This window comes from Rutilus rutilus (genome assembly GCF_951802725.1).
Source record: "Rutilus rutilus genome assembly, chromosome: 22".
Classification (NCBI taxonomy): domain Eukaryota; kingdom Metazoa; phylum Chordata; class Actinopteri; order Cypriniformes; family Leuciscidae; genus Rutilus; species Rutilus rutilus.
The window spans coordinates 28,416,110-28,443,417 of record NC_140227.1 but is presented as its reverse complement, the minus strand read 5'-3'; the positions used below and the strand labels follow the sequence as shown (position 1 = coordinate 28,443,417).

The 27,308-nt window shown below is 38.5% G+C and overlaps 1 protein-coding gene across 2 annotated transcripts in view; it reads right to left on the bottom strand.

Moving 5' to 3' along the window:
- The window catches only part of cdk18 (cyclin dependent kinase 18), a 54,797-nt gene that overhangs the window by 13,405 nt on the left and 14,084 nt on the right, over positions 1 to 27,308 (bottom strand). The window contains exons 2-6 of one of the 2 annotated variants that reach the window (XM_084396028.1): positions 23,092 to 23,227; positions 8,943 to 9,070; positions 3,623 to 3,748; positions 2,363 to 2,419; positions 792 to 906 (exon numbers count right to left, since the gene is read on the bottom strand). In XM_084396028.1, coding sequence (XP_084252154.1) covers positions 792 to 906; positions 2,363 to 2,419; positions 3,623 to 3,748; positions 8,943 to 9,070; positions 23,092 to 23,209 — 544 coding nt within the window. In that variant the 5' untranslated portion in view covers positions 23,210 to 23,227. Of the gene's footprint in view, positions 1 to 791; positions 907 to 2,362; positions 2,420 to 3,622; positions 3,749 to 8,942; positions 9,071 to 14,845; positions 14,893 to 23,091; positions 23,228 to 27,308 lie in introns of those variants that run through there. The other variant, XM_084396029.1, reaches the window with a different exon arrangement.

Below are 27,308 nucleotides of genomic sequence, written 5' to 3'. Positions count from 1 at the left end.
TTTTGACCCATACAATGTATTGTTGGCTATTGCCACACATACACCCGTGCGACTTGTGACTCGTTTTGTGATCCAGGGTCACATTTACAGAAACATGTAAAATATATGTATGTATGTGTGTATGTGTGTATGCAGCCTATATGTATGTGTATATACACACACAAATCATTAATTCAACTAAATGACCTAGAACTAATAAAATACGCATATTTGATATCTATATATCTTAATGTTTAATATAATTTATGTATTTGTTATTTTACGTTACTAATGAGTGGTTTTATGGATTTGTAAGAATGCTCTAATTTACCCCTATTTTTAATGCAATGTAAAACAATTAAAGATTAATGGGAGAATGAATGCATTTGTCTCCTGCTTATCGGATTTTTGTCCTGAGAAAAAGCAGCAGAAATCTTAGATCTGAAACAAAGTTTATACTTGAATGAAGTCCCAGAGCTATAAAAGAATTGGTTTCTGCATTTTGCCAAACCCTGACCTCCAGTGACATGTTCTGTAATGCAATGCATCACAGTGTTGTGTTTCCTCATGGGCCTGTGTGTGTGTGTTCCCTCTAGCGTGAGCTGCGTTAGATGTGTGTGTGTAGCAGCCACTGGGTGGCAGCCTTGCTTTATATCCTCGTCTTTCATTAGCAACCCCTCTCACGTACTCCATCTCATTTAGATGGAGTGATTCAGGCTGGGTGAAGAAGACGCCTGTGGCTCGCTAGTTAAGAATGTATACTCTTTGTGACAATCTGGCTTTTGAACAACTGTGAGAGAGAAGGACGCTACCTTCCCGTATGGCTGTGCACGGGGCGCCCTCTTCGTGCTCGAGACGAATCTCTTTCAGAGCCACCAGGTTTTCTGTGAGTTTGCTGCGACCCTTGAATACCGTCGCGTATGTGCCCTGTGTGACAGACAGGAAGAAACAAATATGTCAATCTTCTGGGAAATGGGAGCGGTGCAGAATAGATCAGTGGTTCTAAACTGGTTTTGCTTAAGGACACAGATTTTAGTTTATAACACCAAAAAACAATAATTTAAATTATAAAAGCAAATAGAAATGTCCTTGAAAGCAAACATTATAATGCATTATTCTTACTACCATAAACTGCATAAACCCAACAATATGACCAATCACATTGGGTTTCCAGATATCTCAATTTCAATGTGCTAAAGGATCGTCTGGATACATGATCATTGATGTCAACAACAACATAGTAGAAAAATATATATTTAATAGTTGCATTGCTTTTTTGCATTCAACATTGTTTTTATTTGTGCTCTCTGAAACCACATCAGACCTGCAATCTATTGGATCTCGACAGTCGACACTATAGGCATGTTGATCTAGTTTCTAGTTTGGTTAGAGACTATTTGCTTAGTTTTGTTGAAACCGATGCAGGATTCTCTGAATAGAAAGTGCAAAAATACAGCATTTATTAGAAAATAAATCTTTTGTAACATTATACGTTTACACTGTCACTTTTGCTCAATTTAATGCATCCTTGCTGAAAAAAGTGTTAATATCTTTCAAATACCCTGACCCCAAAATGTTTAATGGTAATGTAGGTACGTTTCAAAACCTTACTTGGGGTATATCCAAGAAATATATCTCATCACATTTACATAGGAAGACTTATAATTCCCAAAAATGTATTTGTGTAAAAGTGTCTGCTAAATGACATGCATACAGTATAAGGATTTTTAAATATGATATTACAGATATTTCACTCACAAAGAGCAATTTGTAGCTGATGGAATATGTTAGAGCTGAGAATAGCTAGAGAAAAACCACATCGCATGAATTTCCATGAACTTTTTATGTTTTTGTTTTTTAATATCCATGACTTTTCCAGGCCTAGAAATTCACCGAGCTGAAACCACATTTTAGACGCTAATGAAAAAGTTTATAACTTGCTGATACAAAGATATAAACCTGCTTTACCGTTATTTGTTTCGTTATTGAAGAGAATTCATTGCAGTCTGTGTCCAGTATTTTTCCAATATTCAGGTTTTTCCTCACATATGGTATTCCTCAGGGTTGTATGTAGTACATTATTTCTCACAATTTGCAATGAGCATGCTTTGTTGCACTTAATGGAAAATTGACGGGCTAGTCGCGGTACAGCTTTAAGCATATTAGAGACTGATGTCTCTTCATGGCAAAAAAAAAAAAAAAAAAAAAAAAGTCCATTAAATCAGAATCCACAATTCAACACGACTCATATTCACTGTAATCGCCTGGAGGGAATCTCGTAATGAACACATTTGATTCTTCATTTTGAAGACTGCTGTTTAACATTCTTCATTTTTGCCTATAGATTCTTTTGTCTTCACCTAGCGAAGAGAAAACATCTTACCTCTCCTAGTTTGCCCAGCTTCACGTAGGTCTCCAATTTCCCAAAGCCAATGTCCGACTGGAAAAGAATGGAATACTGTGTTACCAAGAAGTTTGCTGCAAACATTTATGAATTGTTTGGGAGCCATATCTTGGAATCAATCTTGTCGACACATGCAATTGAGCGTGTTTAAGAGCTAGAACTGTAAATGTTTGCGATTATTAGGAATGCTTGGATTGTTTAATGTGGAGTGGAGCGAGCAAGGGCTTCTGTTATGGTTCGTTTACGGTAATGTTTGCTATTGCAGTTCTTGCAGCTACGCCGTAAATGCGCCTTATGTTGTGTTATAAATCAGTGTTTTTTTTAGCTGAGAGGCATGCCAAGGATACAAATGTAGACAGATATGCTAGGCCAACGCAGTGAAAGTGATCAAACCTGTTGAGTTTTATTTGTATAGCACTTTTCACAGTATTAAAGTCAGGTTCTGGATGTAAAAATCCCATTTTCTTTCTTTTCGGTACTCACTAAGATATAATGTGATCATTAGGGATGTAACAATATATTGAGTCACAATATATATCGCAATACAAAACCGTAACAATCGTGGATAGTTCACCCAAAATAAAAAGTTTACAGAGTTTTAGTGTCAGCACTACATTAACTACTATATATAATGTTGAATATAATGTGTAATAATGCAATGGGGGAATATTTGTGGGTCCTGATAATGTCTTATGTTACCAGTAAAAAGTGGCCTACATTATTTTAAACACATCTAGTCAGTAACAGAGTGCAAGCATGTCCGTCTAAAATAATTCTGTATTTTCAGCTTCAGAATCATGAATATTTTTCGTTACTATATTCTATATACTATTACTATATACTATATTATATATTCGTTACATCCCTAGTGATCATACATGACATTAACCTGATTTTTTTACATGCTGCAATGCATTCTGGGATTGTAATATCTGCAAAAATACAGTTGCTGGAGATTTTGTCAGACAAAAAAAATAGCATGTCTGTGATGCCAAAGAAATGTGGCCTATAGTTAGGAGGCTCTCATGGTTTTGGAATGTAAATAGACAGGTTTTTGCTACTGTAGCTATTTTGTTCCAAGAAAATAATTACATCTTTCTATTCTATTTTAAATGAAAAACGTTGTATTGCATCAGTAGGGTTGGGTTAGTATGTAGATATTATCATTAACTTAGACTATGATATATCCTTGTTTGATTTCTAACGAATCATCTGTGTGAGTTTAGTTTGGTTACTAACCAGTGAGGCTCTTCTGGACATGCGACTGAGAGGTTTGCATGGTGGAGTGCTTTCCATCTGTAACTTCTTCAGAAACTCCGGTGGGAGACGAATATCCATGGGCAGAGACATCCTCTTAGTTACATCCTGCACACACATCAAAGAGCTGTCAGCTATTAGCGTTCAGCTTGCACACATATAAAGCACAGCGTGTCAAGCTGAATATGACAGCTTTCTCCACTGCACAAAACACAACTCTACGCCTATAGGCAGAGCTGACTATTCTTACCAAGGTGAACTTGGCATGACAATGAGAACCTGTCACTTGTGAAGACTCACACTAAATAAAGGATTCTGGCGTAATCTCAATACGCCGAGGCAGGATAGGACAAAGTATTGTATCATGCAACGAGCTGAAGTATCTCCAACAATCTTCTCGCATTTAAGAAGCTCTGATGGAGTTAGTTCGTAACTCGATTCATCGGCACGGTTAGGCGAGGCCCAGAAATAGCCCGGCAATGAGGGGGAATCTTATGTGCTCTGAAAAATGAGAGCATTCCCTGTGAATCCTCCCGCTCTGCCTCGTGGCTGAGTTTGTACGGACGTGCAATAAAACTAGCGAGTAATTCTCAATAAAACCAAGGAATAAAAAGTCCTCCCTTTCTCCTCGGCGCTCTCCCGTCATGCCCGTGGGAATAAAATAAGGGTGCGTGGTGCAGATAAAAGGTTCGCGAGAGCAGAAAGAAGCTGTCGCATTTGAAAATGGGAGAGGGCATTCATTCCAATTTTCCCCCTGTAGATTCATGCCCAGTGAATAAGAAAGCTGACAGCTGAGGCAAAGAACACTCCGAATGCAGAGTCTGTCTTTTGTTGCTCGAGACTTAACTTACAGGTAATACTTCCACTCCATTTAATGATGGACTCCATCTTTCTCATGCGCCTCCAACCGAGACTTTTCTCTCGTACACCCGATATAGAATCGCATGGATGATTATGGTGGAGGAGGAGAAGAACTAGGAAGATGATCAGTGCAGGAGCCTAGTGCAGGCTCTGATTAGTCTGTTCTTGACATTCGACAATCCAATTGGCATGGTTTATTTTGAATCCACTTTTCTAGCAGGTAGAATGCAGCACTATTATTTGTGAGACATAGATATGTCACTGAATTACAATTTACAGATTACATTTACCGATATGCATGAAATAAGTAAATGTTACTGAATTTTGTAATGATTTGTATTGTGAAAAGCATTATAGAAATACATTTTGATTAATACATTATTTTGCCAGAAACTGTACGGAGCCCAGTATGATTTGGGAAGATGCTCCAAAAACGTTTGCATTTTCTCTCAAAAATACTAAGTTCCCTCGAGAAACTTTGCGTTCTCTCTTAAAGGGATACTCCACTTTTTTCGGAAATAAGCTCATTTTACAACTCCCCCAGAGTTAAACAGATGAGTTTTACCGTTTTAGAATCCATTCAGCCGAACTCCGGGTCTGACGGTACCACTTTTAGCATGATTCTGATGAGTCCAGTAGGATTTCTTTCAAAATGACCAAAGAGTTTCAATATTTTTCCTATTTAAAACTTGACTCTTCTGTAGTTAAACCGTGTACTAAGATCGACGGAAAATGAAAAGTTGCGATTTTCTAAGCCTATATGGCTAGGGACTACTCTCATTCCAGCGTAATAATCAAGGAACTGTGTGGCTGTACCATGGGTGCAGCAGGCGTAATGATATGACGCAGCGCCTGAAAATAGTCCCCAGCTCGGTAACTTCTTCCAACGTGACCGGGACTAAGTTTGTCTAACCTATTAGACCTATTTTCAGGCACTGCGTCATATCATTACGCCTGCTGCACCCATGGTACAGCCGCACAGTTCCTTGATTATTACGCCGGAATGAGAGTAGTTCCTAGTCATATAGGCTTAGAAAATCGCAACTTTTCATTTTCCGTCGATCTTAGTACACGGTTTAACTACAGAAGAGTCAAGTTTTAAATAGGAAAAATATTGAAACTCTTTGGTCATTTTGAAAGAAATGCTACTGGACTCATCAGAATCAATGATCTGTGCTAAGCTATGCTAAAAGTGGTACCGTCAGACCCGGAGTTCGGCTGAATGGATTCTAAAACGGTAAAACTCATCTGTTTAACTCTGGGGGAGTTGTAAAATGAGCATATTTCCGAAAAAAGTGGAGTATCCCTTTAAAGGGTTAGTTCACCCAAAAATGAAAATTCTGTCATTAATTACTCACCCCCATGTTGTTCCGACCCCGTAAGACTTTCGTTCGTCTTCGGAACACAAATTAAGATATTTTTGATGAAATCTGAGAGCTGGCTCACTCCTTCATAGGCTGCAAGGTAATTGATATCTGCCAGCCCAGAAAAGTTAGTAAAGACAATGAATACTTTTTGTGCGCAAAAACAAACAAAAAGAATGACTTTATTCAACCATCTCTTCTCTTCCATGTCATTCTCCTAAGCTGTTGACGTAGTGTAACAGTGCAGCGCTTCTGGGTTGTACTTCAGAACGTAGGCTCACTATTGGCCTAATAGTGATAGTGATACTAATAAGCCCCTTTCACACAGCGCGATGATGCCGGCAAATTGCCAGAACGCCTTCTCAGGGTCTCCGTGGATCCTTAAAAAGTCTTAAAAGGTCTTAAATTAGATTTTTCAAATTTAAGGCCATAAAAAGTCTTAAAAATCATGTTTTTTTAAAAAATGTCTTATTTTTACTTATGAAAGGTCTTAAATTTTAGATGACACTTTGACTTATACTTATCTAAATGCTTTCGAAATTAAAATGTAATTAGCGTAGGCCTACGTATTATTTTTTTAAATCTATCTTTGTGGATTTGCTTGTTCACGTGACAATTCGTGTCACTTACGGCAGTATTAGCCTACGTCTGTCTCCTGCACGCGAGAGGAGAGAAGAAAACGAGTAAATGTCAGTTTAATTGTAAGTTCATTCTTTATGTGCTTAGGAGTGTGCGATATTGTCTGTGAACTATGATGATATTGTAATCATTGTTTTAACTATGTACGAGGCACTGCGAGTGTGAGCTGACATCGCGTTTGTCTCTCATGCTTGCTTTCACTGCGTGATGTGTCAGTGCAGTTATAGGTGTCCCTAAATGAGTTTTTGTCTTATATTTACATCATATTATGTTGTTATATTAGAATATCACATGAGCAAGAGTGCCGTTTTCCTTTGCACAACTGCAAATGTGCTATTTATTTTATACAACAGTTAAATTAAAAATAAAGTTAACATTGTGAGTTACTTTTTGGACACAATATTGTCAATTTTCACTTTATATCGCAGACGAGAATTTCATAATGAAGCCGTAGTCCAACAGACAGCGATGTTTTTTTTTTTTTTTTTTTTACTGAAATCCGCGTTTTGAACAAATCCTTTCAACGATTCAATGAACAATCACTTGTTTTTTTAATGAATCAGCCGTTTGAACAAATCAGTTGACTCCAACAACTCGCTTATTAAGACAGTGACTTACCGCCACCTACTGGTGGTTTCAGTTTCATATAAAGTATCCTTTAATTAAAATGTTAAAATTATAAATCATTTCATATTTAAATATTGAATAGCTTTATTTATGCAATTGTAAATGAAGTGTAAATATAGTAATGCCAGTTTTGATGCCGCTTCTGTGTCACCTCTGCTCTGCACTGCAAGGATGGATTTTAATTTAATTATTTAATTTGACATTGGTACTGTGTTATTCTAATTTAATTTAATTTGAAAGTTCGAATTTTACATAAAAGGTGATGCATACCTCTAAATACGTTTAGAAACAATGTCCATATATAGGTGAAAATGCCCCTGGAAATCAATTAAAGGTGGAAAATATTGCCCCTTAATAAAAATGTTAATTTCTGTCACTGCTGTGAACTGACCACTATAGAATATAAAAATTATGAATATCTTCGTGGGTCTGCTGTCAACAACAGGCCTAAACCAGCCGGGATACCAGTACAAAAACACAATCAGAAAAATATCATCTAATTATTATCAACAAAACTTTGAAAATATATATAGACATATTTTTGTCAGTATTGCGCACCCCTAATGTACGGTATTAATTTTGATTTCTTCAGGTCTTAAAAAGGTCTTAAAAAGCCTTAAATTTGACTTTAAAAATTGTGCAGATACCCTGCTTCTGTGTGAACGCAAACACGACCCGGGATTGATGCCGGGTTGGGGACCTAGTAACATTGGCATGTTCAGTCCCGGAACGCGCGCTGTGTGAACAAAAGCCATAATAATGCCGTGTCGTAGTGATGACACTGAAGCCGGGATCGTTTGCCAGCTGTGAAACGGTACGTAATGCGCAAGTTTGATCGAATCAGAGAAAAAAATGCACAAGCGTGGTTTCTCAAGAGAGAAATCGCAGCTCATAAGCAAACTTAAGACGTTGCTGAGACATTACTAGTCACATCGATGTCACATGTCTTTACGGGATTTTTACGGGTTGTGTGTGAACGCACTCTCTGATTCCGGAAAATCACTGGCAGTGTGAATGAACCAAAATCAAACGAATTTTACCCGGCTCACTTTATCCGTGTATTTTCCGGAATATCTGTGTGAAAGGGGCTATAGTGAGCCTACGTTCTGACATACAACCCAGAAGCGCTGCGCTGTTACACTACGTGAACTCACTCAGAGGCCCACACACTTCTGCAGAAGAAAATTAATAGTTGAATAAAGTCGTTATTTGTCTTTTTTCTTTTGCGCACAAAAAGTATTCTCGTCGCTTGATAAACTTAAGGTTGAGCCACTGTTGTCACTTGGACTATTTTAACGATGTCTTTACTAACTTTTCTGGGCTGGCAGATATCGATTACCTAGCACTGCAGCCTATGAAGGAGTGAGCCAGCTCTCAGATTTGCAAGAACTTTGTGTTCTCTCTCAAAAGTATTGCGTTTTCCTGAGAAACTTTGCGTTCTCTCTCAAAACTATTGCGTTCCCTCTAGATGGCATTTGCACTGGAAACATACTGCATTCCCCCGAGAAACATTGAGTTTTTTCGTTAAAGCGCTGTAATATATTTTTCATATATATATTCATATCATTTCCATCACAAAATGGGGAATGCAAAAGTTGTAAAAACTTGCCATCTCTTTAGTTCCTTTTATTTTACCTGGTGTCACCTTACAGAGAAACAAAGCTTTTGATAACGAGGCTTTTGTGCCTCTGGCAAGGACTTTATTAAGGACTCAGACAAGATTACAAGCAGAGCTTGTGTTGTTCTGTTAGGATCACTGGTTCTCCATCAAAGGAAAGAGCTGGAGAAGGATGAGATGAGACAGTACTCACCTCCATGGAGAATCGGCGGTGCTGGACTTTGTTGCGGTACTGCAGTTGAGTGGGAGATTGAGCCTGGCTGTCTGGAGCCACTGGACTGGGTTGCAGGCTGTGTAGACCCAGACTATTGGGCACCACACCTGTAGGACACAATCACACTCCTTACAGTTACTTTATAGATCTATAGATGACTTTGTACCCATAGTTCTCTGTCTACATCTTTGATTCATACAACTTTTTTACTTAATTGTGCTTAATTTTGTTTGATTTATTATTTTAAGTAAGTGTGCTAGTATTTTTTGTTAAGAAATTGTTTGGGATTTTAGATCATTTCCTCAATTGAATTTGGTCATATAATAGCTACCAGAAAAACAGGATATGATTATTTGGTCAATACTGTAAGGATTTTCTGTCTGACTAGTTCAGTAGATGGAGCTGATATTCAGAAACCATCCTGTAGTCTCAGTTCATTTAATATTTATAAGAAGTATTTGACAGTGTTCTTGTGTCTGGTGGTATTGAGTGATAGGTGAGGAAAAGTGCATTTTATGGAAGAATGGAAGAAGCAGGAGATTGTAAGTGAGCGCTTCTGAACATGTTGAAAAGATTCACTCCCAAAAAAAATAAAAAATCCTTGGTACATACAGTAAACTTATTTGTTCCCCTCCAGTTCTGTAGCCTGTCCCTGTACTCAAAGCCTATAGTTTTAGTGATCCCGCTGTGCTTTGTTTGGTTGTTGCTTCTATTAATCCGGAAACTTCAATGGTTACCGTTGCATTCATTAGGTCATAAGAGTCGTTTGAAGAGTCGTCAACAATCTCTCGTGCTGCTTTTGAGTGCGAATGAGCCATAGACGTCCCACCTCTTCTCTGATTAGCCCGCTAACTCAATAACCGTGAGGTCAGCTTTGGCATATGCTGATGACGGCATCATTAATCAAGCCCACCGCAGTTAGTGGAGCGATCGCAATTATCGCGCTGAGTTTCATGCATTTATGATGTGGCTATCTAAGTGCGTGTCAATCCAGCCACCCCAATTAATAATGTCTGTGTCAACAGACTGTCAGCACAAATCCAATTACGCCCCTATGCGGCACGTCCGATAGGGACCCAACGACCCCCTTAGCAAGCGCACGGCAGATGCCCACGGCAGCCTGGCATTATCACTGCCAAACCGTGTTTTCGGAGGTGAGAACGAAAATCAAAATTGGCTTTTCTGCTCCATCAGTTCAATTTAGACGAGGGGGCTTGAAGGGCCTCCAGAGGCGTCAGGGTGGGAGACCCCGGTCCATTTCACAGCGCCATGCCGGCATAATTGAGATCCACCTCATTATTGGGCCGAGCCCATCGCTGAATGAGAATTGCCTGCCAGGTTCATCCGTTCTCATTTATGCAGGCCCCATCCTCTCCGGACCGCACAAGTGAACTCTTTATCGAAGCCGTTTAGGCGGGAACGCCACGTAATGCCACATCTGGCGAAGACGGCTGGTCGTCACGGTCTCATTATCCACGGTTGTTTTTATCCTATCTGAGATGATCGCGACAGCTGTTTTGGAGTCCCTGTTTTGACCCTGAATATAAGGGCTGGGTTGACAATATTGATTAATCAATCTTCATTTTAACTTGGGATTCTTAAATCCTAAAATCAATCTCTTGCTGTTTTCTGTGCTGTTTCCAGTTGGTGCGTAAACAAAACTGCACTAAACATTATTTTATTTTTTGCGCACCTGCCATATAATAATCGCAATAATCTTTGTGTTTGTTACTTTTTATACGAAAGAAGCCGTCTCACTGTTCAAATTCTGTCAATTTTCTCTCTAAATTCAAACAACAAATGCTGTTTTAATGCTCTTTAATCCTGTAAAGCCTTGCATATGAAATAATAATAATAATTTTCTTTAATGAAACAGTGAATCTGCCATGAAAACAAGTTCTGTACCTGATACTGTATATATCCAAATGAGTTGATATTGAACCGAGATTGGAATTGAATTGAAATTGAAATGAATCGAATTCAATATCCAGCCATACTGAAGATATGAGCGAATCGGACCCTGCAGTCTCCCGTCTAATATGACATTTGAATTCGTTGTGGTGCGCCCAGGTTAATATTGACGGCTCTAATCTTACTTGCCATTTGGTGTTGTCCCGAGTTTATGCAGGGATCAGAATCCCTCCCTACCGACAGTCTGGAGGGGTATTTGAGTCTTGACCCCAGTGCGTGTGCCGAGGACAGGGTCAGAAATTGGATCTGAGCTGGTTGAATGACTCGGGTTCCCACCGAACATCAAAGCCCATCTCATCTGATCTAGGCTGACACACAAACTGACCCCCAACATCACACTCTCACTGTACCTCTCTGCTCGGGCTAACAGCGACATGATGAAAGGTAAGGATGACCACCTGCACTGACTCGCTGTCCCGGACTGTCACCACGCACAATCGCTGGTTTCTGTACTGTCGTACTCAGGAGGAGAGATGTGAAGCTTTGAAAATCATCAAAGATGCATGAGGGTGAGAACGATCCAATTGTGCGGATGGAGGGACAGACATGACTCTAAGGTCATAGATGGGAATAAAAAAAGATCACATTTCGTTATTAATAAAGGTGATATTTTGAGGTGTAACCCTTACAAGTGTAGTATTAAACATCATAAAATGCCATATACATACACAGCATATAGTTAGTTAGTTGCTGGCTTTGTTCTTGAATGAATCAATGTTGTCAAACGAATCTGTTGACAAAATGATTCAGTGACTCATTAAGGAACGAATGAACAATGAATGAATCAGCTTTTTTGAAAGAATTGGTTTAGTGAACAATTCAATAAATTACAGTGTACAGTGATCCTCACCACTAATACACTGACAGAACTCTTCATAGTTTTTTGGTGTATATGTTTATTATTAGTTACTCAGTTTTATGTATTATATAATCATCAGACAATTGAAAAACTATTTGGTAATAAGCAATATTTTTTTAAGAGTAAGCAATAAATATTTGCTTACAATATGCCATTTCACACTCAGTTCAAATGAGGCTGTACAGGTATATATAAACAGGAAGGAGATCATCATATCTCATTGGCATTCTCATTGGTTCAAGAAAACCCCTGACATAACTAATAATAGCCTAATCATTATGCCGGTGAAGGATAAGATGTCAGTACATGAAACAGCTAAACACTCACTCTAGTTTAAATAAAGAGAATAACTGACAGATCACCCTATTCTTCTTTTTACTCAGTTTCATTTGTTTTGTTGTCTTTCATGCCTCTTCTCTTTATCTTTTTAAAACCCTTTCTAGGTGCACAAAGGATCACTAATGCTCCTTTATGTCAATGACAGCCTTGAAAGCAGGAGTAGGCCTTGCTGGGTGATCAAAAGCCCTCTCTCGCCCCCTCCCTCTTTCCAGCATAATGAGACTAACGCTTCAGCCCGTTCTGTTCTTTATTTGGCAAACCCGAGTATCCCCATTAACACGCCGAATTGAAGGATGAATCACCGATTCCGTCCAGTGATATTTGATGTTTCAGGTAATAAGCGTGGCTTAGCGCTAGCATATTCAAAGACTATCATACTTGGGTAATTTGTTTTTTCAATGGAAGATCATTAGTAATAGGATTATAACTGTAGAGCGAACCCTGAAGGTTTTTCATTTTCTCAGTGTCAACGCCGCTCAACACGTTGACACATTTATGCATGGCTCCTAGAGAGGCATTTATGTAGATGTTTCCTAATGCACCCTCAGTAGCGTGATATCTGATTGGAGGACGCCAAAGACCTCAACCAATCATATGTCCGCTTTATATTTTTTGAGTACTGAGTGCAGTAGGGATCTTGAAGTAAGAATCACATTTATTTTCTTCAAAGAGAATTCGATTTTTAGTGATCTCTGAGTTTAAGTGGTAATCAACTTAAGTGGTATTTCAACTTCATAAAAGTATGTTTAATAATCAAATTAACTCTGAAGAACTAAACTACCTATAATACTAATGAGATATCGACCAACCATAAAACTAGTTGTTACAAGAGTGCTCAGCACTGACTGCATGTTCCCATAATGCATTTCTGTATATGTATACGTATGTGTATGTGTGTGTTGTATAAAACTATAATAGTGTAATAATTATGCTACAATAACCTTTCTATACCTATCTATTTTAATGCAGAAAACCTGAAATCTGCACACAAAAAAAAAGCTGGTAAAGATTCGTTTTTTTGAAATGTAGAATTTTTCTACAAGTGCTCTGTCTCATCCTCATCATAAAAAATTACTTGATTTTATGTCTTTTTATCATATTTTTCATTGACTTTTTAGCTTGAAATCAATTGTTGGAATGCTGTGATTCATTTTGTTGCTAGCCGATTCGTTCAAGGCTTTACAGGAGGTGTTTTTGAAATGCCTATAGAGAAAAAAGTCTGAGGTCACTGTTATATAATATACGTGTTAGATGTGCATTTTAGAGAACTAGGCTTCAAGCTCTTATATAATTTGAGACAGAGAGCGCATGTCAGCATTTACACTCTTTGTCTACCCCCAGTTTAGTGGTTCCTCGCAACTTTTCTCTCTCACTGAAATGTTTTTCCGATTCTCCTAGCAATCACACGCAGCCAGCGTTTTTTCTCCTCCTCTATTGTTCGGCAGCATGAATCTCAACTTGTCTCTGATGTTTAAATGCATGCTGCCATTTAATTGCTTGTTGCTATGGTGACGCAGACTGTTAACAAAGGCAACGTCGGATCCGGATAACAAGAGATAGCTATTCTGTCTCTCAGGTAGCCATCTGATTCATCAATATTTATATCACATCCTGCTTTTCGGCAGATCTGAAATTCAATACCAGGTCCCCCACACAGCTTTAGATGTTTTATCTCTCTCGTGCTTTCTCCATCATTCTCATATTGATTTAATTACATTTTATGTTCACACCTGGCCTAGGAATGCAGCGGGGGACAGTTTTTGCCGAAAACAGGCGGGTAAATGTTTTGCTATCCTTGATTTGTTAGGATGGAGGTAAATACTCCTAGCCCACATATGCTAATTTAAAAAACAGACAAAGTGAGAAAAACTCAGAGAACGAGTAAAGAGAGGAGCGTTGGTGGGCTGGTTGGTGTTGCATTTCAGTAAACATCAAGAGAATGAAGGTTAAAGGAATAGTTCAGCAAGAAAATTAAAATGCTGTCATCATTCACTCATTCTTATGTCGTTCCAAACCTGTAGGGTGGACTTTCTTTTGTGGAAGCAGAAAGCAGAAAGTCCTGTCGAGCCGACTTGCATGTAATTTGGAGAACGAGGAGCTCAAACTCCATTAAAGCACCATAAACTATCATTATATGACTCAATATGACTCCTGCACTATATTACAAGCCTTCTGAAGTCATATGATTGCTTTGTGTGAGAAACAGATTGAAGATTATTCTGTGAAAATCTTCCTTGGCATGTCTTGTTTGTTTCCTGCATAAATCTATCATATGGCTTCAGACTCAGAGGATTTAAAATGTAGTTCATGATTCAAATGGCATATTTTAATGATGTTTTATTGTGCTTCTTTCAGATTTATAGCAGTGTTCACTGAGTGTATCTCCTTTTTGTTTTTCATGGAGAAAAGAAAGTCATACGGGTTTAGAACAACATAAGGCTTGACTCATTCTGTGTGTCCAAATATAATGTATACTCGTACATCCACACATCTTAATCGAACAATGATTCTTTTAAAATCTGTTCTGCTCTCTGTTTGAGCTAGATCTGTCGGTCGATTCAAATCAAATGAATTACATATGTTGATTATGAATCAGTTAATCACCTACATAAAAAGATTCAAGACATTATTTTACATAAATCATTGAATGGACATTACATAAAATGGTTTTAGAGGTCAATAAATTAGTTTTATTTAAGTGATAAATGTCTACCTTCTGTGTTGTGTTCCTGCTGGGTTCTTTTTCACTTTCACTTGCACTGTTGATAGTCTTAAAGAGACAGTAACATTTTACCACTTGTAATGCACATCACTGCAATATGCAGATAGTTCAAATGGTGCATGTAAACAATATGGTGTAGGCATTTAAATGACAATCATACATTCTAAAATATTTTGGCACTGTTAAAATGGAAGAATTTGTTAAATAGGCTCCTACAGTTGGTATTCGGTTTCATTAATATTTGGCGGTAGGCGAATGAGACTGTTATATAGCGCTTTCAAACCACAGCACAAAGACACCGTGAACGAGCGAGAGAGGGAGAGGGCGGTAGTGGGCCTTGGTTTCCTTCATTTGCAGATATGAAAAGCGAGGCCCTATCCTGGCTCATCATTTAAATATCACAGTGGCAGCGAGCTCTTTGATCTCCTCGGTGGTAATTGGGGTCGTAGCAAGCGAGTCATTTTCCGCTCTTTCTCGCTCTCGCTTCCTCTTTCTCGTCCTCTTGCGATTCATCGGAGAGATTTTCCTCTCCAGGAAATCCAGCGGCAATATGGACTCCCCACCAATCTTTCATATCCGTTCCCAACCTTCATCTACCTACTGTACGTGTCAAATTACATCTTGGCCTTCTCTAGTGACAAAATCCAGACACGCCGCAGAAGGTTCCAGCAAAAGAGCTTGCAGGGCAAGCAAATACAAGAGGATGTGCTCTGGAGATTTGTCTTGCCTTTTTATTTGAGGTGTCCAGAATAGAGGAGAGATTGCGTAAGCTGTGAATCTTCGAGATGAAAGAGCAAAGGGTCGTGATGGTCGACCAGTTGATCTATATATATATATATATATATTTTTTTTTAGCTATGCCGCTTTAAAGGGATGAATTCATAAACGCAGAGAAGGTTTTAGTGTGCTGACACCATGTAGTTAAACTGTCAGGATGGTAAATGCTCTCCATAAAGTTGCATCTCTAAATGTATCCATTTTAAAGCACCACTTTTACTGCTTTTGTAACAAATCCACTGTCTTCAACAATAAATTTCAAGACATGATACTTTTTTGGGGGGTAGACTGTGGTAGTGTTGTGCAATAAAGGTTGAATAGTTGTTTAGCTCATATATATGTTAAATGTCTTTCAGTCACCCATTGTTGAGTTTAGTCAGTGCTATTTTTATTAGTTGAGTGTTGATCTATGTACACATACAGATGGATGGCGTTGTCTCAAGACAAAACTTCTGTTCTGTCCTATCAAACTGTTTTCAACACAAGACTATATATATATTTTGCACAGATGAGTAAAGTTACTGTTGGATGAAATATTGGAGTAGAAAATGGAAGAAAAGCCCTGCAGTTTGACCCTTTGTAGTAGCTCCCCACAGTCTGTGAATAGGTCAAAAGGAATAATAGATATGTCTGACAACAACTTAACTGCTAGTTTCCTGGGCTCTGTCCTGAAATGACTTCCCGTGCACCGGGACCTGCACTAGTATTTGTGTGTGCCCTGCCAGTAGGCTGCTGTCGACCCTGGATGTTGGAGTATGTGTGTTTCCTATTTCTTGAAGGCCTCCGGGCTCAGACTACCTTTCTCCCAATGGACTCCAGCAGAGTCTGTCTGCACATCTAAACACACCTATCAGGTCTATAAAGAATCTTCCTACATCTCTGTGAACTTCCAAGAGCTCAAACCTCCCTTGTGGAATTGTATCTGAGGCTTATATCTATATCAAAGCTATCGCATGAGTCCCATGGGGGCATAAAACAGCTGGTGAACTTGTAGCTGCTGTGGGAACGTGAATTGTTTTGGATATTCCGATAGTGGTGTGGTATTCCTAGGCAACCGGAGAATGATTCATGCAAAAGAACGTGAACATTCCGTCATCATTTACTCACCCTCATGTCACTTCAAACACGTATAAAGGCCCGTTTTGTCATCAGCCACTTTAAAGGGGTGGTATAATGCCCTTTTCACAAGATGTAAAATAAGTCTTTGATGTCCCCAGAGTGTGTATGTGAAGTTTTAGCTCAAAATACCCCACAGTTATTTTCATATAGTATGTTAAAGTTGTCAATTTTTGAGGGTGAGCAAAAACGCACCGTTTTTGTGTCCGTTCCTTTAAATGCAAATGAGCTGCTGCTCCCGACACAGAGGGCGGAGCTTCAACAGCTTGTGTCCTTTTACCTCACACACACATGCACTGGAAATTTCTAAAACTTTTAGCCTTTTTTATGTTCAAACCGAAGTCAGAAAGATGGAGAGACTCAAGAAGAAGTGACAACATGTAGACAACCGTTCTGAATGGTTAGTTGGTGAATTTATGTAGCTTATGTGTAGTTATCTTCTAGTCATTGATTAGCATATTCTGTCTTGATAATCTATAAATCACGCTCCCGGGGGCGGGGTTTATGTAAATTTTAGGGTTAGTGATGTCACTAACCCGGGAGGAAGCTCCTGTAGTCCCTACCAGCCGTTTGTTGTAGTCCTTAAAAAGCAATTTCTTTAAAATAAAATATCTCCCTTTGCTTTGACCTTTGAGCTTTGTAACTTTGCAGATGTTGTTTATGCTCAAACAGCAACATTACACACTAACTAAAGATAAAAAAGTGAAATCATATTCAACCACCCCTTTAAATGCTCAAGCTCTGAAAGCAGGGTGGATTCTGATTGGCTGTCAGTGTTTTGTAATTAATCAGCTCTAAAAAAATCACTTTGTGTGAATGGGTCTTAACTGTCTTTCATAAAAGGAGATGTTTTTGCAGAATGTTCATGCAACTCTTTTACTGACTGCAGTAAAGTCCTATGGACTGCAGCAACATGAGGGTGAGTAAATGATGAGATAATTTGAATTCCTTTGAATAAAGGAAATGAAACATTTTTCTGTGCTTTCGTTCTGGGCCTAACTTCCTTTTTTTTTTTTCAAGTAGACATCCCCTGTTCGGAGACAAAAGCTCTCAACACATTAATAATGCAGAGAAATCGAGCTGTCATTGAAACAAAGGTGGCTCAGTGGTTGAGGTGAATGACTGATAAGCCGTGTTACTGTACCCTTGTGGGTCTGAACCTTTTTCTGGGGTGGTGATTAAGTATCTAGGCTGGTAACTGGAAGGTTTGCAGGTTTGAACCCTGAGACACTGCTTGTAAAGCTAATTTTACTCTTAACTTAGCCAGTGATATTTTACTTCATTATGGGGGTTACAGGTGGCGCGCAAACTCAGCTAATTATACAGAATTGATTTTAGTGTCCAGCTGAAAGTCGGTCATCAGATATTAGGCAAATTGTGTCGAAATGATGTGACCCACTGGACCATAATTCATTATGCAGAAAAAGATTAGCCTTATGAGTGAAAAGGTGAATTAATAATAGAGCTAAATATTTAGACTAAAGGTCCTTTCACGCGACTTGTGTCAGGGCTTCAGTTCACCTCTCAACATAACCGCAATGCTTTCAGCTCTGTATGAACACGTTTAGCTTGGTAGTAAAAAAGGTTTTTATTATTAACAAAGGAAGATTTTTAATGTTCATGAAAGAAGTCTCAAGGCTGCATTTGTTTGATCAAATTAAACATTTTGAGAAAATGTATTACAATTTAAAATAACCTTATTCATATGGTGGCAAAGCTGAATTTTCAGCATCATTACAGCTTCATAGTTTTGTTGAAACGTGATAATTATTTAATTTAATAGGAAGTTCAAAAGAAGAGCTTTTTTTTTTTTTTGGAACATTATAAATGTCTTTACTGTCACTTTTGATCAATGTAATGCATCCTTGCTGAATAAAAGTATTAAAACTAAAATAAAAAAAACTTTTTGAACAGTAGTTTTGAGCGTTGCATTACGTGAGCCTCAGGTCCTCTTTGGTCTAGTTATTTTTCTCCTGATGTGTGTGCTTGAAAATAAGCTATTTTATGCACACCTGAACACCTGTTTCCTTGTTGTGGTGTTCGTATGATTGTTTTGATCCGTACCTCTAAGCGAAACCATCTAGACACTGCAAACCTTAACGTTTTTCATCGGAAATGAACACACTTTTCATTCATGCCTAGCCAGAGGGCCACACGACAGCTGGTGGTTATTTCGATGGCTGTCTCTAAATGACATGCCTCTCCTTTCAATTCTGCCTAACAAACATTACATTCATCTTTTGCGGTATAAACTACTCAATGAGATTTAGTGTGCTTATAAAAGCCCTCTCGCTGTGTGTGTGAATGCGTGTGGGTGTTTCTGGGTCTGTAATTATGTTCGAACCCTCCAAGGAATCTGTCGAAAAGCCATTTTGGAAGCATTATCATTAAATATAGATGACATCTTTGTGGTAATCAAGAAACACTTGTTAACTAAAAGACTGCCGCCAACATTTGCGTGATGACTCCATCATGGGTGTCTCTCCATGGAGAATTACTTTGTTGCACCTCGATCAGCGATACATCACAAATATAACGAGATAATGGGGGTAGACGTGCTGGCAGGGAGGAAATATGAGGTCCGACTCCCTAACGTTTCTTCCACATTAACCTTGCGGTAATTGAGTTTTAATAATCTTAGGTATATAGGCGAGTAAATTGGAACGAAGCGTTCTGGTTCTCAGGGCGCTTCCGACGCCTTTTTCCATCCCGACCTGCAGACGTCTCTCCCTCCACGCTTGGTTTGGAGGTTCATTTGCAGCTGGAGGGAAGGGGACGGGGTAAATAGACGAAACCTGCTCTTGCATTCTTGGATCCGCTCTCTCCTTCCAAACTCCAGCTGTCTCCACTGCTGCCGTCTCTCCTGGGGGGGTGGAGGAAGCAACAGCGTCCCGTACCCTCAGCCAATCACAGCAGCTGGTTCGTGTTGGGGGGAAAATGGGGCGTTGTGGAAACAGCTGCCTCAGACAGACAGCTGAGGAGCCTGAGTGCTCCCCAAACAAATGTTTTGTTCCCAGCATTCAATCAGGTCCAATTCCCCGTCCTGCCACGGGCCGAGGGTTCATCGCCCAGTTTCGCTTCTGAGTATGAGTTTATTCGGTCGTGTGTAACCAGACTTTTGACTTTCAACAAAGTTTGATTTACCGTGCAGCCTGTTCTGACCAAGAACCGCTAGCTTAGACAGGAAGAGACACAGTTTGTTTAGTTTGTACGTGCCGTTTAGCGGTGGGTTTATCTGATTTGATGCCACTAACCTGCAGTTACTGTTTGCGGGTTTGCTGTGGGCTTCGGTCGAAGGGCGTTTCCAGACCTCTAATTTGTTTGTATTTGTTGAAAAATTGTTACAAAGTTGCATTTCTCTTTGGTTTAATTTATTTTCACTGGGCAACATTTAAAAATGAAACAAGTTTTGAGTCTTCTCATTGGTAAGAATGTCTGTGTGCCGTTTACACTATCGTTCAATCGTCTGAGCCGATTTTTTTCTTCTGAAAAGTGTCTTATGCTCACCAAGGCTGCATTTATTTGATCAAAAATACAGTAAAAACTGATAATAAAATATTATTACACTAAAAAACTCTTCTTTTTTTTTACTTTAACAAGTTTTAAAATGTCATTTATTCCCTTGATGGCAAAAATGTAATTTCTTCAGCCATTATATTATTGCTGATTTGTTGCTCAAGAAACATTTCTTATTATCAATGTTGAAAACTGCAGATACTTTGATGAATAGAATTTTCAATAGAACAGTGTTTATTCGAAATACTTAACATTATAAAAAGTAAACATTATAAACATCTTTTCTTATCACGTTTGATCAATTTGATGCATTCTTGATTAATTAAAGTATTAATACTTACAAAATATTTATATTTTTCAGTTTTAGGGGGAACCAGGGACAAGTCTGGAAAACAATATTGCTGGGCATTTTCGATTGCGCACCAATTTGCACCACTGTTGTGGTCATTAAAATCATATAAATCTAAACATGATGTGTGTAAATTTGTTTTGTAATATAATGCATTTATAAGTGTACAGAATATACAGTGACTTGATTTGATTATGAGTTACAGTGAAGTTCTGACCCACAGATTTCACATCTAAAGATCCCTCAGGTGCTGTATGCTAATGGTGATCAGGATACTGTATCTGTTACAGAAGGGATATCGGTTGATTTGTTGATCTAGTGGCTCAGATTGCATTCACACCAAATACAGAGTTCACTGTAAATCATACTGAGATGACAATCAGACTTGGATCTACACCAAAATATACCTCAGATAATCTTTGTACTCGGTCCGTTTGTTTTGATGTGGTTCCAAGCACAATTTCTTTGTTCATATATGCCTAGACAAATCCAACTAAGAAAGAAAATGAACTTGCTTGCTCCCAGTTACCATATAATGGTGCATTTTTGTTCACGTGAAGTTGATTGGAATTCAAAATAGAGTATAAAGACCTATTCTTTAGAGTTAAATAAGATACAGACCAGCCAATAACAAGTATTATCGATTAATATTGTAAGACCGCCGGTGTGCGAAAACCCCTCTACATATTTGACAGAGTCTTAAATTCTTAAAGTGGTCCTACTTGTATTCTCTCCCTTGAAATTCGATTTAATATTGACTCGAGAAGGTGTTAAGACCATAGAGCCCGACAGCAGAGTAGAATAGTGCTATTACCTCTGCATTAATAATGAAGGCTCAATGATAACCACCACTGCAATTTGTGACTGAAGAGCGAAGGCGCTGGAGAGTCAGAATCCCGTTTCCTCCTCATCTTCTCTGGACCGTCGCAGGTCCTCACAGGCCTCTAGACTCATCTCTCTCCCATCTCTTGAAGATATTATCAAACTCTTATGGGTCGCTCACTCTCCGGCATCTTTGTGAGATCCCATTCCATTTGAGAACAATCCAAAGGGCTTCAAATCGAGACAAGGTGGCCTCAGTTGGCTTTAAAACTGAGACTATTTACTTTCTTAACAAAGGTTCCTGATTGTAAAAAATTAGTTTGAATAGGTTTTGAATGGCTTTAGTTGTCTTAAAGGGTTAGTTAATCCACTGGAGTCACATGAATTTTTAATTTTTTTTACTTACCCTACACTTACCCTCACAGTAAGAACTGTAAGGTACATTGATTGGTTTTGCTCATTTCCCGATTTCAAAATATCTGGAGAATATCTCTCTGGGTTAACTGTGGCTTTCTTGAAGTTAATCAGCATTACTTATATTTTTCAGTTTGAGCAGGAACCAGTGCCATGAAGTCAAGGTTTTGAATGCCTTTAGTTGATTTTAAAGGAACAAAGTTGTCTTTTAATCAAAATGTAGTACTTGTTCCACCTCGGAAACAACTTTTCTGACCTGATGACCCAAGGCAGCATGGCTTGGGAAAATAATAATAGCCCACTTTCCATAATCCATGCAAATACTGATGGACAAAATGAAGCCCCTATAACCCCTTTCAATACAACCCCCATTTTTGCAAGTGGGGCGTAAGTGTGTTTTTAGAGAAGGCTAACAAAAAAGAGAAAAAAGATTGCCCCCTGTAAGCTCTATTGCAGTCTATAGTCGATGTCTGGTATGGCGACCTGCCCCATTCATGTTTCTATTGTTCTCACTCGACAAACCTTTCACACTTCTGCCGGCTAAGAGAACTAATCTTCATTATTCTTTGATCATTATTATTTTGGACGTTAAAAGTGTGTATGCATTAAAAAACCCACAAAAGGATTAAAAAAAACTGGTCTGAAGTTGTTTTAAGAATTATTTTTCTTTATAGATGATGTCTTTTGTTATTATAAATTCTTGATTATGCATGAAATTAATGAAAAACGAACAGTTCATATTGTAGGATTAGACTAAAGCCCTGTTTGGACATGACTAGTAGTTTTCCCTCAGGAAGTCAGGTACTTTTGTGTTTTACAGATTTTTTTTTTATTTAATTTTTTAATCTCTTCCAAATCTAACATGTCTGTGTTTTTCGGCTAACACAGGCATCCTTTGAGAAATCGAATCCTGACTGGATAGGACTATCTGTGATTATGGAATATTATCTACCCTTCTCCTCATTTATTTTCAACTTCAGACACAGATGAAGCTCATTTCTCACTGCGCCACATGGTGCACTTTCATCATGGATTAAGACCTTTTTTTTGGCAGCTTTCTGGGTAAAATAATACTTGGTGCTTCAAGTGGATCAATAAGGAGTACTTGATCACTGTAGTAGCAGCATCAGGTATATAATCCATATAATAAATGACATATTTAAGTCTTGGTTATTTCAATGGGTTTTGTGACCCATACATTCACACTGAATGAGAGATATGAATGTTGAGAGGAAAACCGTACCGTCATTGCAGCAAATGTTGAGCTGGTTTATCTGTTCTGTGAACTCGTTCTCCTCTATCGTCTCTGTTCGTGGCACGGAAAGTGAGAAACGCCTCTTGAAGTTCTTCATCTTGTTCATGTCGCTGGACCAGAAGTCCTGTGGAGGATGCAAGAACAATTATGTGTTATTTTATTTTTTTTCATTTCTGAAAACGAGAAGATGACATTTGTTTTGTTGCGCTCTCTCTACAGCACATGAAAGCTGTCATGATACGTGTTGTTGTCTTTCAGAATCTAGTTGAATGAAACTGGGATTGACTCAATGTTTACAACTTCACAAAGATTTGCCTTTCTTCTGTCATCGCTGGCTGCTTTATGCTCTGTCAGAGAGCCAAGTTTGATGTTTATTACACAAAAACTCTAAAATAAGTCTGCAGTCAGAGATCTCAGTTTGAACTAAAAATGTTCCAAGTACAAATGGTCTGAGCTGCCATTCAGATCAATTTTATAGCTCTGTACTCTTACGCTGCGTCCGAATATGCCTATTTCTATACGAAAAACATAAGTGCGCATTTGATGGACACTTTACAATCCCATGAGGCCACGGGAGACGATTTGTGAATGAAGGTGAAGCAGCGCAACTGACAACATGGCGGATGAAGTACGTTCGAATTTCATTCATACTACACACATTCATACCATATAGAACATATAAAGTCGTGAAGTAGATTTCAAACCAATTGTAGTACCTGGTATACAGTATGCAATTCCGGAGCTTTTCTTTAGGTAAACTAGGTTGAACCAGTATTGTCTATTTTAATTTTGCCAAAGGAATTTTGTATAATGTCTCATGTGCTATAAAAGAGCAACCTCTGAGCAATACATTTTTCTCTGTGTAGATGTACACCCTCAAAACAGATATGTTCCTATCCATCCAACATCAGTGCTTTCTATAGGGCACAAAAGAGTTAAAGAGATGATATTTTTGGTGCAAGACATTTTAAATTAACTTGAGGGAAAAATAGACCATAAAAGTGTAAATTATGTCCTTTATAAATGATAAAGTGGTTTCTGTATATGGATATATGGTTTAAAGAGACAGATTTAATAGATTTCTAATGATATTATATCTCTCGACTGCTGAAGTTCAGCTTTGTCTCACTACAGCTTGCCTTTCCGCTTTAGGCAGAGAGGTTGCTAAGGGTTCCAGTGCGGTTCATTTAATTCCGTGTGTTAGATTGTGCTGTGTGCTTTACTAATTATTTTGAAAGTGGGAGACTAGCCAATACTCCCATTGCCAATTAGCGTCAGCTATCCCCAAAATAACTGCATCTCAGAGCACCATTGTTTCTCAAATGACTCTCTGAAACGAAAAATAATAAAATAAATACAAGTGCTAAAAAGTTCCCTTGTCAGCCGTCATGGTGGGCTTTTTTCCCTCTCTCTCTCTCAAACTTGTTTTCTGCCTCTCTTTGATTATAGTGGTTGTTTTTTTTGCTAAGGATAATGATTTAGTCTTCCTGTCTTTGAAACATGGCTCTCATACGACGATAATTGCACCATGCAGTCCCATCATAAGGCTGATGAAATGCAGACCAGCGTCTGTCTGAATAATCTCATCATCTACCACGTATTTATGGGAGGTAAACAGTTCTAGCATGGAACAACATTCTGCTCAGCCTTCTGTGTTTTGGTGGTGATTGTGAACTAAACTCTTTGGCATTTTTTATTATTTTATTTTTTAACAATTCTTTTAAATGAATGAATTCTGAAATCCTTAAATTTGTACATTGACACAAATCCCGTCATTGTAAAAAAAAAATATTTCTGCTTTGGTAACCAAACAGTTGTTGGACCCCATTGACTTCCATTATATGGAAAAAACTATACTATGGAAGTCAATGGGGCCAAATCAACCATTTGGAATAATTAATTTTTTGGGGTGAACTATCCCTTTAACTGTACCATGTCAACCAGCAAAACTTTGACCCCCTTGGTGCCACCTACTGGTCTCTAATCGAATCTAAACGTGTGTTTTTGGTGAACGAAATTGAGATCTTAGACTTTAGAGTCTAAAACCGTTCAGATTCAGAATAAGGGCAGAATATTAACATGATTTTTAAAGATCTCAGCATCTTTTAGCTTCCTAGCATTAATCACACACAGTTGAAATATTTTATTGATATTCTCTCCCACTTCCATATTCACTCTGATTGAATCCAAAACCTCATCTGAGTGTAATTACGTCTCAAACTCCAGGGACCCTCCAAAGATGTGAGGGTGTCATAAGCAGATGTTAACCGAATCATCCGGAGAGGTGACCTTATATTCTCTGTCAAACTTCCTCTGGCGGCTGTTTTTTCCGTTTGTAATTTATTCTAATTCTTATCCTGAAGAAGAATTTCGTCTCTCTAATGCTGATAAAACTGAGTTTGCATTCGTCTGACTTTACCAGTGTGCTGCTAACTTACTTACTCCCAAGGATGCTTCATGTACTTCAAGTAATTCACAGCCTTCTCGTTTCATTTGACCGACCCTGTCCATCAGCCACACCGCCTCGCTGCCTTTTGCATTTGCTACGTGCCTCGGCTCCGTGGGGATTGCTGTGACTCAAAATAGAGACACCTATCCTCCGCCGTGATGCGATCTCCTCCAGACGCGTCTGAAGAAGCCGGAGGAATTCTCAGCGTGACTCATTCGGCGCTCTGTACACACTACTTTCAGCGGGGATGTGACTTCTCTTCGACAGGGAATCTATTAATAAGGTTTTTTCATTTGGTCGGTGGGCTGGTGGCATATGGAGGCTGACGGACTGTGTGTTCCCGGAGTGGGCCGCTCTCTGTTGATCTGAGACACCACAGACCGAAAGTACTTTAAGAATAACTGGTGATGGTATGCTGTTCACCTCTTGTGTGCTGAGGATTTGGCATTAGTCAAACACACTGACATTTTTTTATGATTTGTTGGATATATTTAAAACAATGACGTCAGCTTAGGTCTTGCCAAGTACTTGTGCCACTCATACTAATTTGCACAAACACCTAACTCAAATGAACCGTCTTGCCAGTCTTCTTTAGCGTGTTTCTATGCAGTTGCTAGGGTCTTTTGAGTCTTCTGTTGTGTGTTGCTGTGTAGTTTCTAGGTTCTAGGTGTTGCTAGGTTATTGCAACACAACTCAAGGTAGCTGATGTCTGGATTTCATGTTCATGTAATCATGCATTAGCATTAATCTAGATGTCATATAAATCAGCAGATTATGATTGCTTGACTCAAATTGCTTATAATCCACTTGAATAATGGCCAGTTGTGTAGGCTCAATACCATCATCAGAATTAAAACGTCATTGACGTCCATTTACATTTTCACCTGACGAGTCAAGCCGGCAGTATAGAAATGTGAGGAAATGTTTCCAGAAGCATATTAAAATCCTTTGTATTATCTATTATTTCATTTAAGTATGTATATGTATATGTATACAGTATATATTTCATTAATTTAGATTTTCTTCTCATTACTTTTGTGTTAATATTCAGCTTTGTATAGTTTATTAAAGCCCTAGAGCAGGTAGTACTTTTCTCATAAAGTTTTTAATTAGTATTCTCTCATGATCAATTCTGCCTGTATATCATTGTTGTTGGGTGGAAATCTCGTATCTGCATTACTATTGGTTACCCTTTACATCTCTCTGTGGGTTCTGCAAATATTTAGCCAATGAAAAGTATTAAAAAGAGCTTGTGACTAAACCTCGTAACTCCATTGGATGCTGAAACCTCATGAATCCATTGGTGCAACTTGGACACAGCATCATCATCATCAAGAAACACCATATATAAAGGCTAATGTTTTTTTTATGTATTTGAGGAGTGGAGAAGAGTGCATTTGTTGCTGTGTCATTGCCAATACTGTCTTAAATAGCCTGTGCGTAGCACTTCACCTTTAGTGACAGGAGATTTTGTCCAAATGACAAAAAAAGAGTGCCCACATATAGCTACAGTAAACTTTATGACCCATAAGTTGATGAAAACGTAACGCAATGCACTTACTACCTCAGATGCGGGCGGCCATTCTAATGACAGGTGTAATCTAAAGGTGTCTTGGGAATGAAATTAGTAAATTCCAAGTGCTCCCTTTAGATATTAACCCCAGTATTTATGAAATTCATTTCTGATCTCATAATATAAGCTTCTGTAGGGCATGTTTTACATGCAGCCATGCTCTCTTTATGGGTGACTTTTGTC